This window comes from Amblyomma mixtum, chromosome 1 (genome assembly GCF_055824585.1).
Source record: "Amblyomma mixtum isolate Tamu chromosome 1, ASM5582458v1, whole genome shotgun sequence".
NCBI classification, from domain to species: Eukaryota; Metazoa; Arthropoda; class Arachnida; order Ixodida; family Ixodidae; genus Amblyomma; species Amblyomma mixtum.
The window spans coordinates 62,837,864-62,853,974 of record NC_143012.1 but is presented as its reverse complement, the minus strand read 5'-3'; the positions used below and the strand labels follow the sequence as shown (position 1 = coordinate 62,853,974).

Here is a 16,111-nt window from a genome sequence, read left to right as displayed (position 1 = left end):
TAAATTAAAGATGATTTAATAAGGTAGCTTCAAGAGCCTTCGCAGAAGTAGTAAATTTTACATGTTTGTCTAGCAACCTTCGAACTGCTTACGAGAGTGCCGTGCAAAAAGTGCAAAATTGCGCCTACTTAAGGTTCAGCGAAAGACAAACCCCTTTTTTGTGATGTGTACACTTGAAATAAAAATGCACTTTTGCTTCGGTTCTTTATTGCATGATAATTACTGGTGCCCACTGCGTTGGAGGCTACGCCTTTCCAGCCGTAAAAGAGATCGGTGATCTCCGGTTTCGGAAAAGACCGCTTCTGAAAAGGAGATTAAACTTCGGCGTGTGTCTGCGGATGCAACTCCTTTGTGTGAGATGTCTTTTTGTTCAAATGCCTTTAAAGTGCTCGTGTGACAGGGGTATAATGTTATCTAGTTAGTCGCTTAACTAATTTCTGATAATTAGCTTCTTAACTATTACAGTTAGACACCTGGTTGCAGTTCAGGATTTGCAGCTGGTTGATAGTAATAGCCGTATCAGTTTTTAGAATTTTGAAAACTTGGGTATTTCGACTAGTTACAAGCACTGGATGGGTTGCTTTGTCTGCCTGCTTCTCGAAAGCGCGTGTATTTTCGCATGACATAGCCAAAATTTGTTCGACCCCAAAAGCGAGGGTAATCGCATTTTCAAAATTTTAAAAACTGGTATGGGTATTGCTAATGTCTGGCTACAAATCTCTAATCGCGACCAAGTGCCTGTCATAGTTAAAAAGTTAATTATCAGAAATTAGTCAACCAGCAAACTAGTTAGCTTTATTCACCTGCTTTCTGATGTCCACCAACGGAGGTTTATTGTACTACAGAAGCTGCCTTCACACCTCACAAAGCCTATTTTTCAAAATTCCGGTTCAAATTTATCGGAACAACCGGTATTATTCCAGTGCACACCTGCTTTCACTGCAACATTACCCGCTTGTGCAACACCGGCGTTTGTGTTGGTGGCGTAACACAAAGGAGGAGTGAGAGGAGGAAGGAGAGAAGAAAAGGTGAGTGGCGCTTGCTGCCCACACTGAACACAACAGACCAGCCCCAGAGAACAGCAGAATGCAGAAACAAATGAATAGATAAATTCTCTACCGCAAATAGCTGTCGCAGAATGTCGTCCACATTTTTTTTCTATCCCTTTCAGGCGCTTTGTACACAATTGTGCATACAGCAAACTCACAGCTTTTTCTGAGAGTCTGGTGCACCTAGCAGTGATTTCACTGCTTCAGTCCAATTGAGCAGCCTTCTTGTCGCAAATAAGTTGATTTTTTATGCCATGTAGCGAACACAGTAAATAATATTTCACTCAACAGTGAGCTAGGTAGCACTGTGTCCACCATTTTTGTGCAGACAGATTTTGTCGCCAGTGAAAACATGGATTGTTTTTGCTCAATTTCTGGCGTAATGTGCATCTTCGAAATGCAAAGTCATACCACGATCCCTAGGGTGCTTACCTGACACCTGAGAACATTTCAATGTTACTATTTCTAACAAATCTGACCCTTTGTATGGAATTCTCCATATCGTTGTAAAGACCTACCCGCTGGTCTTTCACGCTCGAAAACTAACAAACTCCCTTTCTTGGGCCTGAATATACTACCTAGGTGAAAAAAATAGCTGATTTCAGTCAAAACAAAAAATGGCGCCTGAAAGGGCTAACCCGCTTAAAAATCAAAATGCCATTCCTACAGCTAAAAATGGGGCTGGAATCAGAGAGTATCTAGAGTTCTACCATCTCGTAACGTCTTCAACGACTGTGCAACAAAAAGACACTGTGAGGAGTCCTTCAAAATGGCTGCTGCACCTAAATCAACATCCTACTCGTGGCAGCCAAGTACCCAATTTGTGGTGTGTCACTTTGAGATTATTTGTAATCTTTACGTAAATATCCGCTTTGCTGACAATGTATTCAAGCACATATGTAGAAGATGCCACTGTAACTTTTTGAAGACAGGAAGAAGCATTCTTCAGACCTCAGGGAAAAACTAGACAAGAATGCTGAATGTTTTACACATTTATGGGAACTCCCAGATTTTAAAATGCAGTGAGACCTCATAAGTTTAACCCCCGATAATTCGAAAATCCGGATAATTCGGACTGCCAACATGGTCCCAGGCAACATCTGTGGAAGTTTACGGCGTCAGACTCTCATTAATTCGGATGCTGCTGGGTTCGCAAAGGTTGATTCTGACACGCTCCCAACCGGAGGCCGGGTCACTGTAGCAACGCCACTGTGATCGGTCATGCCAATATCCCCCCGTCATGTCAAATATGTCACAAAGGTGTCTGTGCCGCTCTGACATCAAGCAACAGCAGACATGACGTTCGAAGGGCGCAGTCACCAAAAAATTGTGCGTCTGCACAGTCTCGGTATCCCTTTGCTCAGTCTATACTTATATTTTGTCGTCAACTTTTTTTTTGGCCAGCGAGGGGCGCAAGTTGCAGGTTCGACTTTTATGTAGCAATATACTGTATACATTTCGGGTTGCGACTTTTTTTGGAGCTTTTTGGGATGTGTTCACGAAATTTCTACATTATTTGCACACACCGCTTTTGAAGCCTCAATTTTAGAAAAAGAAAGTGTGCAAATTACGCGGGTAAATACGGTACATGCCAGACGGTTAATTAAACTTCAAAGCTGAAAAAAACAAGCCCAGAGTTTAGTCAGGTCTGTATTCGTTTGCCACAATTTTTTTCGGGTGAGTATAACCTCTCCAGCTGGTTTCCAGCCACTTACGTTAAAAAGCTTCTGTTCCTCAATACGTTTTTAAAACATCATGTTACAGACAAATTAACTTAGTACCACAAGATTAATGACAGTTGCTCAAGTCATCATGGACAAGGCTTCACACCTTAACAAAAGCAGTCTAGATAGATAAACAGATACAGAGAGGGGGAAATGCAGGGATGTTAACCAGAAAGGATTCTGGTTGGCTACCCTGCACTGGGGAAGAGAATGAGGGCCATACCATGCTGAATACGCCGGTTCTCGTCCGATCAAAGCAGTCTAAAATTCTGTCAGCTTAAGGGGTACTAGCTCCATACTTTTTCTGTACCACAGTCATTAAAGAGAAGCAGGAGAAAAGATCCTTTAAATAAAATGTGCTCCTCCATCTTAATGATACACTTCTGCAAATTTAGACATTTCGGCATTCAAAACTTAGCAGAACTGAAGAAGAGATGGGTCGCCCTACCCAAGTGGAAAAAAATGTTAGGCGCCCAGATTAGGCAAAAGAAAAGTGTCTCCTTATCCTGAAGTGGCATAAAAAAACAATCCTACTTTCATCCAAACTCATTTTTCTTTTTTTAACTCTCTTTACGAATGGCTCAAGCATAACCATGCTTTGCATTTTTACTATTTCATCACTGGCTCAAACCCAACAACTCAGGGGACCTGAGATCACTTTGATTTTTTCACGAAAAGCAGAAAAGACTGAAATCTAACCAAAAAGAAATGGTGTTATTACACCAGCCCACGTCTGCAATCTGGAGGAGCATTCTCCTTAGCATCAAAATTAAACCAGCTACAACGGGCTGCAGAAACAGCTCACAAAAAAAAACTTTCACGAAGTTTCACAAACCTGAGCCAACGTGATGTCGGGCGTGGAGCGAGACACAAACGAAGGCTGGCTGCCAGCCAAGGCGGGCGTGACCGGAGGCGTTGGAGGCGGCGGGCGCTGAATGTTTGCCGGACAGACCAGCTCCGGCTTGAGGCAGCTCAGGTTGAGGTGCTCCAGGGTGATGAGCGACGACAGGCACTCAAAATCCATCTCAAAAAGCTGGAACCCAGAAAGCGAGAAAAACAGGGGGAAAAGAAAAAAAAGGATCAACGTTAGGTGAGGAAAAGGAAAAATCACAAGACAACAAGCTTAACTCAGGATGCGTTGACGTTCCAAGTATACTTGCTTTAAAAGTAAGATGTGGACTCCTGTACTTAGAAACTGCTTTCCTAAACAGCAAGGCAGGGCTGCCACTAGCTATGGTAGCACACATAAAGTACGAGACGAGAGAAACAAGGGTTTCCAATCTCTTTGCCATACAGTGCCATTAGAGGGCTCTGGACGTACTGCGTGGCATGGGTGTCACATGCAAATGACAGAGGAGTAGGGGTATGCGAATACAGAAATATTCACACACGGTTCAAATACAAACAGGAAAAAAAAATGCCCTCAAATACCTAACAGAATATTTAATATCTGTTTAGAATTATTTTAAATTCAGAGAAAGATAAACAGGCAAATGGTGTACTTATTTTTTGTCAAAATCATGTACGGTGTTTGCAGCCGAAATTAAATGAAACTAGACTCACTTTGGCTCAGCACTGTTAAAGGAAAAAAAACGACATGCACAGAAATATGTACACTCACTGTCAAAAGTAAATGGAAGGCGACCTTGTCAAAAAAATTTAATTTCTTTAAATCCAAAGCATAATGGTCCATGTTTGTTGGTGCACAGTGCAATTCGCAGAATCACAATTAGGCTGCACCTATGTATTCAAGGATGCATGAATTGGGGGGCAATAATTAAATTTTTTCGATAATATTGTCTTCCATTTACTTCTGATGGCACCTGTACATGCCTGATTAGACAGTGTTACAGTGTGCGACCTGCAATGTTGTTATGCAAAACGAGTAACAAAATAAAGTCCACAAATGGAAACATGACTGGTGACTAAATATACCAAGATGGCTAGTAAAATTGCTCCCCTCCCCCAACAAAAAAAAAAGAAAGCTGCAGAAAAATGTGCAAATGTGGTGAAGCCGGTGACGCCTTGTGGGAAAGCACAAACAGCGAAAAGCCCGCGGCAAGCGGGCAGTTTTCGCTTGCTTGGCCGTGTCAGAGGAATAAAGAGAAGGTAAGCAAAGGGTACGCATATTGGCGTCGGAACTGCGAGTCTAAAAAGGAAAAGAAATGACGAGCGACACGCCAGTGAATGTCTGAAAGCGGCACGAAGACCGGTTCGAACGACTGGAAAATGATCAAACCAATAGCCGTCGTCGCCTTGGGCTGGCAGCAAAGCTCAGAAAATGAAACTATGCGGCCAGGCTACTTTTGGCCTAGCAGAGGGGGCCCTCCGGTCGTCGTTACGCCTGTCGTTATGCGCATATCAGAGATTCACCAGTTGCAATGCACCATGCAATAGGAGGGATTTTCATACGATTGCTTGCCCTGCCAGTGACCTCTCGAGTCCACCCTCCTTCGGAAGCCCCATTTGATATTCCATGAGTGGGCTTTCCCACATAACATGGTAGAGCAAAATGATACGACGGAGCTAGTGCTAGAAGACTCGTGAAGGTAACAGGACGAATGCCATGGGTACGGATGTTATGTAACAAATTACGGAGAGATCAAAGAAAAACCAGCGTACTTTTGCGTTATGATCGTTTAAAGGAGGTCGGTTATCTTTGTCACATCAGGTGTCATGTGGAAAAGCCCACATACGGAATTTTGCGCAAGGTCAAGCCTAACAGCGCCCGAACATGATTGGTCTACGCGACAAGCGACGGAGAAGAAAGCGAAAAGGACGCATTTATGCTGTTTTCCCAACACATTAAACTCGATCTTCAAGTAATCTGCCCAGATATGATGGCTTTGCCATGGTCGGATTTATGAAAATCGGCGAACACCTCTACGGATAATCTATAAGAGACCCAAAAGTCGAATTACCCAATAAAGGCATTTTGCAGGAAAAGTAGCTCTTGTAACATACTCCAAGAAAAAGCTTCTTTCCACGAGGCAGAAACAGTTTTGTAGCTCAAGGTATAAGTCAGAGCGTTGACACTTCCAGAACATTAATGCTATAAAACAAACCTTCTTTATAAAGAAATTTTTAAACATAACATTCATAATAACGTCATCATGTTGGAATGACGCCAGCTTCTTTTCTGGTTTTCACCACAGGCTATATAATGTCCACAAGGCAATTTACTGCCCTTCTGTGCATGTTCCTTCACAAAAAGAAACTTTTTCACCCAGTGGCACACATGAGCCTTGGCCAGTGAAGGTTTTCTTTTATAGCTTAATATTATTGAAGTGAAACTTTTTATGCATAGCCTTGCGTCACTTTAGTTTGAAAAATTCTGCACACCTTATATATATTTGCCAATGTTTTTTCTTTCATGATATTCGCATATGTTTTGAACTTTTGCCGTCATCTTAAGTAAGTATTTGTGTTTTACATTTTTTCTTGTGTATTCCAATTCCATGTCTACATTCAGAAGCTCGTTTATTTCAGTTGACGTGTTTTGTCAACTTACCCAATAAAAGGTATTTGGCAGAAAAAGTAGCTTTTGTAACATACTCCAAGAAAGAGCTTCTTTCCACAAGGCAGAAACACTTTTGTAGCTCAAGGTATAAGTGAGTCAGAGCGTTGACGCTTCCAGAACTTTAATGCAATTAAACAAACATTCTTTATAAAGGCATTTTTAAATATAACATTTTGCATAATTTAGAATTCTTTAAATATACACCTACTTTTCATGTTTAAGCACAGAGCTAGAAGTAGTTACCACAAATTTTTACCTAATTTGTATTAAACAAACAAAATGGCACAGTACTGCTTAGCATTTGTGTTTGAAAATTATATTCTAAGATAGTGCACTCATTTGGCTACATTTTGACTGAGGCATGTAAGCGTAATTAATGCACCATTTTCAAGCAAAAATAATTAACTAACAAAAAAGACCATTTTTCCCACAATAAGGAAAGAGTTAAAGGGGCCCAGAAACACAATCTTAGTTGACTGTTTTGCCTGTTGATCGTATACAGTGAGTAACAATGGTGCTATTAGCGTCGGTAATACCGCGTATATTCCGTTTTTTAATATTTTAATGTCCTCCCAAAAACAAATTCATGGCTCTAATGGTGTCCCCACACAGTGGCGGGTTTTAGCAGCGGATATGACATCACCTGGGGCGAGCTTGATGATTGGACAAACAATAAATATACTACAAATTGTGTGAATAAATAGAGACACATTTTGTCACCTGTCGGTGTTTTATATTATATCAACAAAAACAACTTGTTCGTCTTAGATAAAAGCCCTGCAAAGCAAGTAAAACAAAAATACACCACCAGGGGCTTTGGCATGGAAACGACACTGCCAGTCTAAGCAAGAACGAGTTACAGAGAGCAGGCAACCATGGAGTGCAAACTTCCGCGACGTGCTCTGGCAGGCTGTTTTGATTGGTTGCGCCAGGTGCCGTCATTGGGAGAGCGAAATAGGAGTGGGAAGCCCCGCCAAAATCGAGTTGAGGGCAGCGTTTTGTTTGCTTGTATTTTGAAATTTTTTCATTGAATAACTCCCGTTCCTGTGCATCGATTTCTGTAATTCTTTTTAAGTCAGCATCTGTGTGACATAAAGAATTCACCTGAAGTATAGCCGGTATCCCCCCAAGCAGTGTTTCGCAGCCCCTTTAAGTCAGCATTTTCAAGCCAATATAACCAGAATGAAATGGAAGATATCATCACAATATAAAGTCATTCATATAAATGCCAATAGTGATACCATAGTTTTCTCTACTTATCTTTCTTGTAAACAAATGGAAGCCCTACATCACAACTTAAAAAGGAGTGATCACTGCAACCCATACAGCTTACTATCCGAAGTGGTGGCTCAGTGGTTAAGGCGCTCGGCTCCTTACCCAAAAGACGCGGGCTCAATCTCGGCCATGGCAGTCGAATTTCGATGGAGGAAAAATTCTAGAGGCCCGTGTACTGTGCGATGTCAGATCCCCCAGGTGGTCGAAATTTCCAGAGCCCTTCACTACGGCGCCTCTCATAGCCTGAGTCACTTTGGGACATTAAGCCCCCATAAGCCAAATCAAACCACACAGCTTACTATGCAGCATGCATCCATAATAAATTTTGTAGCAAGAGCTACATTGGCCATATCCTCGCGGTTTCGTTGTGTCCGGTGGCCACACCGCCAGCTGAGCCATTGCCTAGCAACCGCCACAGCTGGCAGCGACGCTCGCCGCGCCATCTGGCATGACGTCAGAAGAGGAGCCGGTGAAATCGCGTTGCAACAATAGAGGAGGAGCCGGCATTGCATTGTTTATATAGAAGGGGCGACTCGGCGGGATTCCTCAGCAGATATGGAAAGTGACTCAGAGAGCCTGAAAGAAGACAGGCTTCGTCGTCGGAACGAAACCAAGAGCAGGCAGCGAGCCGAGGAGACGGAGGAAGAACGAGCAAACAAACAAAAACAAGAACAAACAAGAACAAAAAAAAAACAAGATCAAACCTTGGCCTCAAAGTACTGTGTCGGAGCCATTGCGACGGCTGCTTGCTATTTCACCAATCATCGAACCGTCTTTGTGGCAATTGAGAAACAAGATGAAGACTTTGAAAATAAATGCATTACACTTTAAAAATGTCTTTAAAATTCATTTTACACTTTTAAATTCGTTTGTCCGTTACACGTTTGTGATTTGTGGAATTTACAACAGATGGCGCCACCCATCCACATGTATGTCGACTTCGTGCCAATGCATATGCAGTTTTCCTTGTCTAGCGTAAGAACGCTGAAGAACGTTGCAGGAAAGGCTTTCGCCTCACCACACTTTAAATCACCAAAGTGCCCCCTCGTATTTTTCTTCATGCAGGCACTGGAAAGCACAGAGAGGACTAAGGTTTGTGCAAGAGAAGAGCACAAAGGCCACTTCACACGCACTGCCTTTTTTTCCACAGATAACATGTTGCGCCCGCTCCGTTCCTTCGCCTTCTCTTCCTCTTGAAGTGCTGCAGTGCGGATACTATCTATCAGCTTCGCCTTGGCCAAAGATGCAATTGCTCGCGATAGACATACGATCGACTTCGAGGCCCATTCGAGAGCCTCGGGATTGCACTGTTTCGGTTCAGCAATCTGTTCCTTTGTATGCGATAGCAGAGTTCGTAAAGGGTACGTACATTACCCTCCAGCCAAGATTACAGTAAGTGGGAGACAAAAGAAAAGAGATACAAAAGAACACTGACCCACGAGAAACAATCAGGAGTGGCCAAGCACTTCTCTTGCACAGAAGCTACAGTCTCACCACATCTCTGAGAAAATCTTCCTTGCCGCCCAACTGCAATTCACATCAAAATTAAATCCACATAGCGTCATGACTGATCTGATTCTCACTACAATGCACCACCTGGACCGGCACAAAAAAGAATAATAAAAAAAGAATAGTTGCATCTGACTCTTTGTACACAGTCTGTGTTTGCTCACTAATACCTCTTATAAGACCAGAGAAACCTGTTTGTCGAACCCTAGCTCTGTTGCCTCTCTTGTCCACATATTTTTTTTTTCTTTCTCTGTGCTTAACTTGCAGCTGGTCCTTGACAAAGTACCAGCCTGCCTGTCGGTCAGTGTGCTTTGCACAGCTTTACTCAATCTTCTCCCCATGTAAGCTCTCGGACTTGCACAAGGACCACAAAATTAGCACACAACCAAGCTTAGAAGCAGCCTTGGTAGTTCCTACACAGCAATACTGCTGACCGAAACAAACAGTTCTACTGAACTGCAATCTACAATTCTGAAACGATGTGAGTGCAAACAAAACACAACTTACACAGTAGGGGGCAACCATAAGCGCCACTTACAACTGCTTTATTCATATAGGGAACATACATGTGTATGTTCCATATGTGCGTGTGCAAATATAAGCTTTGAAAAAAAAAAAAGCACCTGTAATGCAACTCTGAAGAGTGCTATCAGTCGCGAGTTTAAGAAATGATACTAGTCAGCACCCAGAGATAAAAATACATCACTAATAGAATTACGCATCTCACATCTTTCGAAATGTTAAGCACCAACTAGCGCCAAACTGAAGTTCTATCGTAATCTATACAAGTGGCAGTAGACAGCAAAGTAAGTTTTTTAACCAAACTTGCACTTTCACGAAAAGAAACGCACCACATGGCACTGGAGCAAATGTAGTTTGTCAGCAAATCATGACACCTAGCAACATGGTGCCAAAGGGCACCACTGTAATGTGACAAAGAGCAATGGTAAAGAGCAATCTGGTAGCACATTCTGCAAAGCACAGCACGCACGCGTGCAGCCTGTGCAAAAGCATGCACACCAGCCATGTATGGGTGGAAACAAAATGGGACAACAATCCACAGTCACTTATCACAGAACTGACAAAGGAAGATAGCACTGTACATTACAGCACACTGCCTTTTGATTGCTTCTTTGCTTACAAGTATTTGCCTACTTGCGGTTTGCCTACTGCATATCAGTGTGTGTGCTTCATGCAAGCGAGATGTCAGCTGAAAACTGAACAAAAAGTCCTGCACAACATCCCAACAATTTACCACACTTGCATGGCTGGCTTGGAAAGCAAAAGAATCTAGCTACTGACAGCACGGTGCAAAAGGTAGGGCACGTGCGCAGACTGCTTTGTTAGTGACAGGAAATATAATGAAGGCATACGCAAGGATAGATGTCAGGTTGTGGAAGTGTAAGAAGACTAAGATAAGCATATTTACCTAACTAGATTATTTCACTTTATTTCATTTCATTTCACTTTTATTTCCAGAAAAAATTCTGATGGGACACCCGAGCTAAAAGCTGCTTTTGTCAGCTTGACGAGGCTTAGGGCCCAGGGTATTACAAGGCAGGGAAAGTCATACCAATATTGAAAACAGCAAAATAAAGGAACATAAAACTATAAATTTGTCGGGGTGTTTTAAAAGAAAGAGGGAGCTGCTAAAGCATCTTTTCTCAATTCAAATCAAAGACCCTTCAACTAAGACGGAGCTCTTTGGACCAAAGTATGCTCGGGCTCCGTACTATACATAAATTTTTTTTTTCACTGCAGCATGATCACGAAACCTGTGAGTGTTCGGAACTGCAGGGTGCTTACAATCATTCGCTTTATGGCAGCTTCCATTAACAGGCGTTGTTACACAAACGAGACATTACAAATAACCAGCAAAAAGCACGAAACGCACAAATGTTGTGCACTTAAAATGGATGTTTTCAGAGTACAATGAAAAGCAGACAGAGCTTGCGTGGATGCAAAAGTGCTGTGCAGAGGATGGCAATGCAGCTGATCAAAATAATTTTAATAAATAAAAAGTCACTCTCATTTGGAAAAGGTTTAGTGCAACCTGCCATTTCATCATTGTTTATGAAAATGGTGAGCAAAAATATAGCATCTTACACCCCGTATAAAAACGAGCATCTGTAATATATCATCCTCCGTTGTAAAAAAAAATGACCCGAAAAACCCGGAATTATGGGAACTTTTGCTGGGTAACCTGATCTGTGCCTGAATACGAGCTCAAAAAGATATTGCCCAGTTTATGTCCATGATGAAAATTTCTGGGCGCGAACAAACAAAGGACAGCGAAGAAACCACAGGACAAGCGCCTTTTTCATCAGCCCAGAAATTTTCCCAGCCCAGCCATCAGCCCAGAAGAAGCGCCCAGAAATTTTCATCATGAACAACCTACAACTAGCCCAGCTTTCCATTCCAGTTTATGTCATTCCAATTCTGAAAAAAAAAAATAAAACCCTAAAACGAAAGGCCCCAATCACATACCAACAACCAGTCAACCTTAGCAACAGAGGCTGCGCTTACGTGTTTTGTATTCCAATAGAGACCACATTACCAGTAAGTCCGAGTTTTGGTGGAAGTACAAGTAAATATCTCTAAGCACTGCCAATAGACTGTTCTCAGCTGATGAAGTGAGCACATAGGTCAAGAAAATTTTGAGCTTGTTTTGAGAACCAGCCAAGATTGAATGCAATGCAAGCCTTTTTCACTTAGAAAGACATTTAGATGTCGACCTCCTATAAGACAACGAACAGATAATGACAGTGAGATCCCCCCCCCCCCCCCCCCCTCTGTCTCCCAGCCCAAGAAAATGCCACTGACCCGTCCAACCGGTAAGAGATGATGCCCTAGAGACCTCGAATATATGCAAAACTTAAAAGTAAAGTAAAAGACTACTGTAAGCATCAACACTTGATATCACCTGCTTCGTTAAGCCTCTTGCACTAGTTGTTATCTTCAATATCCCTGCATTCTTTCCATGCACATCGTAAAAGCCAATTCTTTTCATCCACGTCAAACGTTAACCCCCACGGCTTGCACGGCAACAAGAAATGCTTTTCCTCCACATAACAAAGCAATGGGCTGCACTGCAGACGTCAGCCGTGACCTCCAGCAGTGCAATCGTACCAGCACTCTGCGACAAGTGTCTGAGAAGGAAGATAGTGGGTGGGAAGACAATGACGTCTTTCACCATGGCCAAAATGAAGCACCGGTGGCTTCATATCAACTAACTTCTAGCATGCTAAGTCTCCTGTCTTAACCCTTTCAGGCGCCATTTTTTGTTTTGACTGAAATTAATTATTTTTTCATCTAAGTAGTATATTCAGGCCTCAAGAAAGGGAATTTGTTAGTTTTCGAACGTGAAAGACCAGCAGGTACATTTTTACAACGATGCAGAGAATTCCGTACAAAGTGTCAGATTTGTTAGAAATAACATCAAAATGTTCTCGTGCATCAAGTAAACACCCTAGGGATGATGGAATCGCTTTGTGTTTCGAACATTCACATTACGCTCGAAACTAAGCAAAAACCATCGATGTTTTCACTTGTGGCAAAATCTGTCTGCACAAAAATGGCAGACAAAGTGCTACCTAGCTCACTCTTATGTGAAATATTATTTACTCCATTCGCTACATGGTACAAAAAAGCAACTTATTTGCAACAAGAAGGATGCTCAATTTGACTGAAATAATTAAATCACTGTTAAGTGCTCCAGTTTCTCAGAAAAAGCTGCAAGTTCGCCGCTCACACAATTGTGTACAAAGCGCCTGAAAGGGTTAAAGAAAAACAGCAGCAGGCTGAACAGGTGCCATGTCTTTGAACAAAGCTTAAACAATGTAAGTAGTACCACTTGCTCTAAAGCAATTCCCTCTCTGGTTCTGAAATTTCAAACATTTGGCAAAAATTAAACATGCAAGCTGCAAGTTAAACCCCAGTGTCTGCCCTGTGATGTGAGTGCAAGGGGAAAACAAATACTAATGGTTGGTGGAAGACTGGTGCAACTGTTGAGTGCTGGCATTCTAGGTAAACTAGTCCAAAATTCTTCTGGAACTCCAGCACTTGTCTAAAAGTATCTAGTGCTCTTTCCGTCGGCACATGCAGTACCTATCCTTCACATCCACTTCTCCACAACAGTGCGACACATTGGAAACTAGTTTCTTGAACAAAAGCATTCTGAACCCTTTACTTTTTTTTTTTAATGCACCCTTTTTGGCTCAATTTTGGCATTAGTGGCATGCTTCTTCACGAGTGTTATTTTACTGAGTGTTATTATACTCGGGAACAACTGTTCTTGGCAATGTTGCAGAGGCTAGACAGGAAAGGGAAGGAGACGGGTTTTTGACCCCGTGCTTCGAGGGGTAGGGGGGGGGGGGTTAATGACATTCTAGTCGAAATCAAGAGGAAGAAGTAGGCTTGGGCAGGGCATGCAATGCGAAAGCAAGATAACCGTTGGTCCTCAAGGGTAACGGAGTGGATTCCAAGAGAAGGCAAGCGTAGCAGGGGGCGGCAGAAAGTTAGGTGGGCGGATGAGATTAAGAAACTTGCGGGAATATGGTGGCCACAACTGGCGAAGGACAGGGTTAATTGGAGAGACATGGAAGAGGCCTTTGCCCTGCAGGGGGCGTAGTTAGCCTGATGATGGTGATGATGATGTGGGGGGAGGGGGGGGGGGGGGGTCACTGTTCGAGCAAGGGGTGTGGAGAGGTGAAGGGGGGGAAGTTATGGGGCCCAACAATGAACAGCACAGCATGGGAACAAAGCCCAGCTCTTTCCCTTTCCTGTCTAGCCTCTGCAGCACTGCCAAGAACAGTTGTCCCTAAGTTAAGGAAGCCACAACCACTGATAACACCCCGCTTTTCACTATATGCAGTTTTGCATGGCACTTGTACTCATCTAAAAAAACCAGCCAATCTCTTGCAGAGCGACAGGGGCACAAGAGGCTTTTTCCAAGGTAAATTGTATCATTGATGTCTTTCTTGCAGTAGTATACTGTAACAAAACATCTTTACATACCCCTGCTGGCAATGATAATGCCATTGCTCTGGATATTGCCATGCGGTCATGTTTTTTTTGTACCACATACTCATTACCATAAACAACTTTACAGTACAGGCATGATTTCAAAGTCAGTTTATTAATAACAATCCGAACACAATAAAAACAAAGCCACTCAGACTTGTACAGTTTTTTATTTGGCACCAAAGGGTCATTACAAGAGCCGAGGGGAAGAAAAGTAAAAACGAAATTTAGCAGTCCATTCTGTTCCAATTAGCTTTGCAAACCAATAAGCTTACTAATGGGATCAAAAACTGCATGACTCAGACTTCTCAAAACCTTTCTTCAGGTAGGGCACAGGCTAACATTATGTTTACTGGGATAAAAAAAAAAAAAATGAGTCAGTTTATCTGCAGGATTTTCAAGCCTTTATTTAGACTTCTACAAATTACTGTAACAAAATACTCAAGCACGAGCTACTGCATCAAACCAGGCTTTAATAAATCACGCCCCAAACTTATTCAGCACAATTTAACAATGTGTGCAAGTAGTTTCCACATGGTATGCAAATTTTTGAGGAGTTCAGTAAGGCAACCAATTTTGGTTTGGTTTGTGGGTGTTTAACGTCTCGAAGCGACTCAGGCTACGAGGGACGCCGTAGTGAAGGGCTCCGGAAATTTCGACCACCTGGGGTTCTTTAAAGTGCACTGACATCACACAGTACACGGCCTCTAGAATTTCACCTCCATTGAAATTCAGCCGCCGCAGCCGGGATCGAACCCTCGTCTTTCGGGCCAGCAGCCTAGCGCCGTAACCACTCAGCCACCACGGCGGGGTGCAAACAATTTCAATTTACACAGCTTGAACATTTCTGTAACTCACATTTCTATGGGTCAGCTTTTCAACAAAAAATTCAGACGATCGATGCAATTCATGCGGCAGAGTACGCGTTAAAATTAGTGTTTCCCCCAGATGAAGCAACCGCTGACAGATACCGATCATGTGAGCGGGTGCCATGATCCAGTCCATCAGTGATTGTACGACAAGCTGTAACCCCACTCCGCTCTCCCCACCCCTCGACTGTGATTGGAAACCAAAGCGTTCCTCTCGACCTCCCACTTTCTATCTCCCCTCCCCTGAAAGTGGAGAGAGGGGTTTTCACCTCTCTACTTTGACTTCTGGCAACCAAGGTTTCACGTGCCAACACAAGACACTTTTTGCGATAATGGCTGTTCTAATGCTAACACAAAAGTGCCTGAGTGCTGTGCGATGTCAGTGCACATTAAAGAACACCAAAAGGTTGAAATTGATCTGCAGCCCTTCACCACGGCACAGTCCACGTGCAGCTTTGGGACATCAAACCTCTCATGCCATGAAAATTTTTCTACCGCAATAGGCACAACACAAATGTCAAACTGGCAGTTATTAAAGTGCCGTGTCAGTGAACAAGCCACTTGGTTCATCCATTCCACAAGTATATTCTTTTCTGTAACCTGTAAGAAGCGTTGTTTCCTAAACAGAGTTCCTTCTTGTCTATGCTCCCTGCCGCAGCCCTTAAGGAAGTAACTAAGTTGATAGCACGCGAAAGACAAACGGCATTTTAAGCCTTTATTAAAGGGGCAACTCACAGAAATTCTGCTACTTTTCCGTTGCACCGCGAGTTCAAAGAAACAAGTAAAAGCTTTTCTTCCAAAACTTTGAGCCCACCCCCATAATACGACAATTCCAAATGACCCTGATAACCTGCAAAATCTGCATCTCACTTACATTTGATAGCATTCAGACTGCTTTCCATGAATCTGATGTTTCTGTTCATACCTTAAACAACCTTTGCTTCCTTCGATTCCGATTCCCTTCGACTGACCGAATGTTTAACCAACTGCTCCCTCCTAAAAGAGCTTTCTAACAAACTCTGACTCAGCATCTCACAACCATCCACAGGTTACACCATGTGAGAGTCTCCATGCCCTTTCCCACATAGCTTTCCACAGACCATGTGGAAAAGTCTGCTTTTGGACTGCTTTTGGTACACACTG

The 16,111-nt window shown here is 42.8% G+C and overlaps 1 protein-coding gene across 3 annotated transcripts in view; it reads right to left on the bottom strand.

The window, feature by feature from the left end:
• The window catches only part of LOC149366489 (KICSTOR complex protein SZT2-like), a 197,033-nt gene that overhangs the window by 102,010 nt on the left and 78,912 nt on the right, over positions 1–16,111 (bottom strand). For all 3 annotated transcript variants that reach the window (XM_089551003.1, XM_089551010.1, XM_089550996.1), the window contains one exon: positions 3,609–3,806. In XM_089551003.1, coding sequence (XP_089407129.1) covers positions 3,609–3,806 — 198 coding nt within the window. The remainder of the gene's footprint in view (positions 1–3,608; positions 3,807–16,111) is intronic.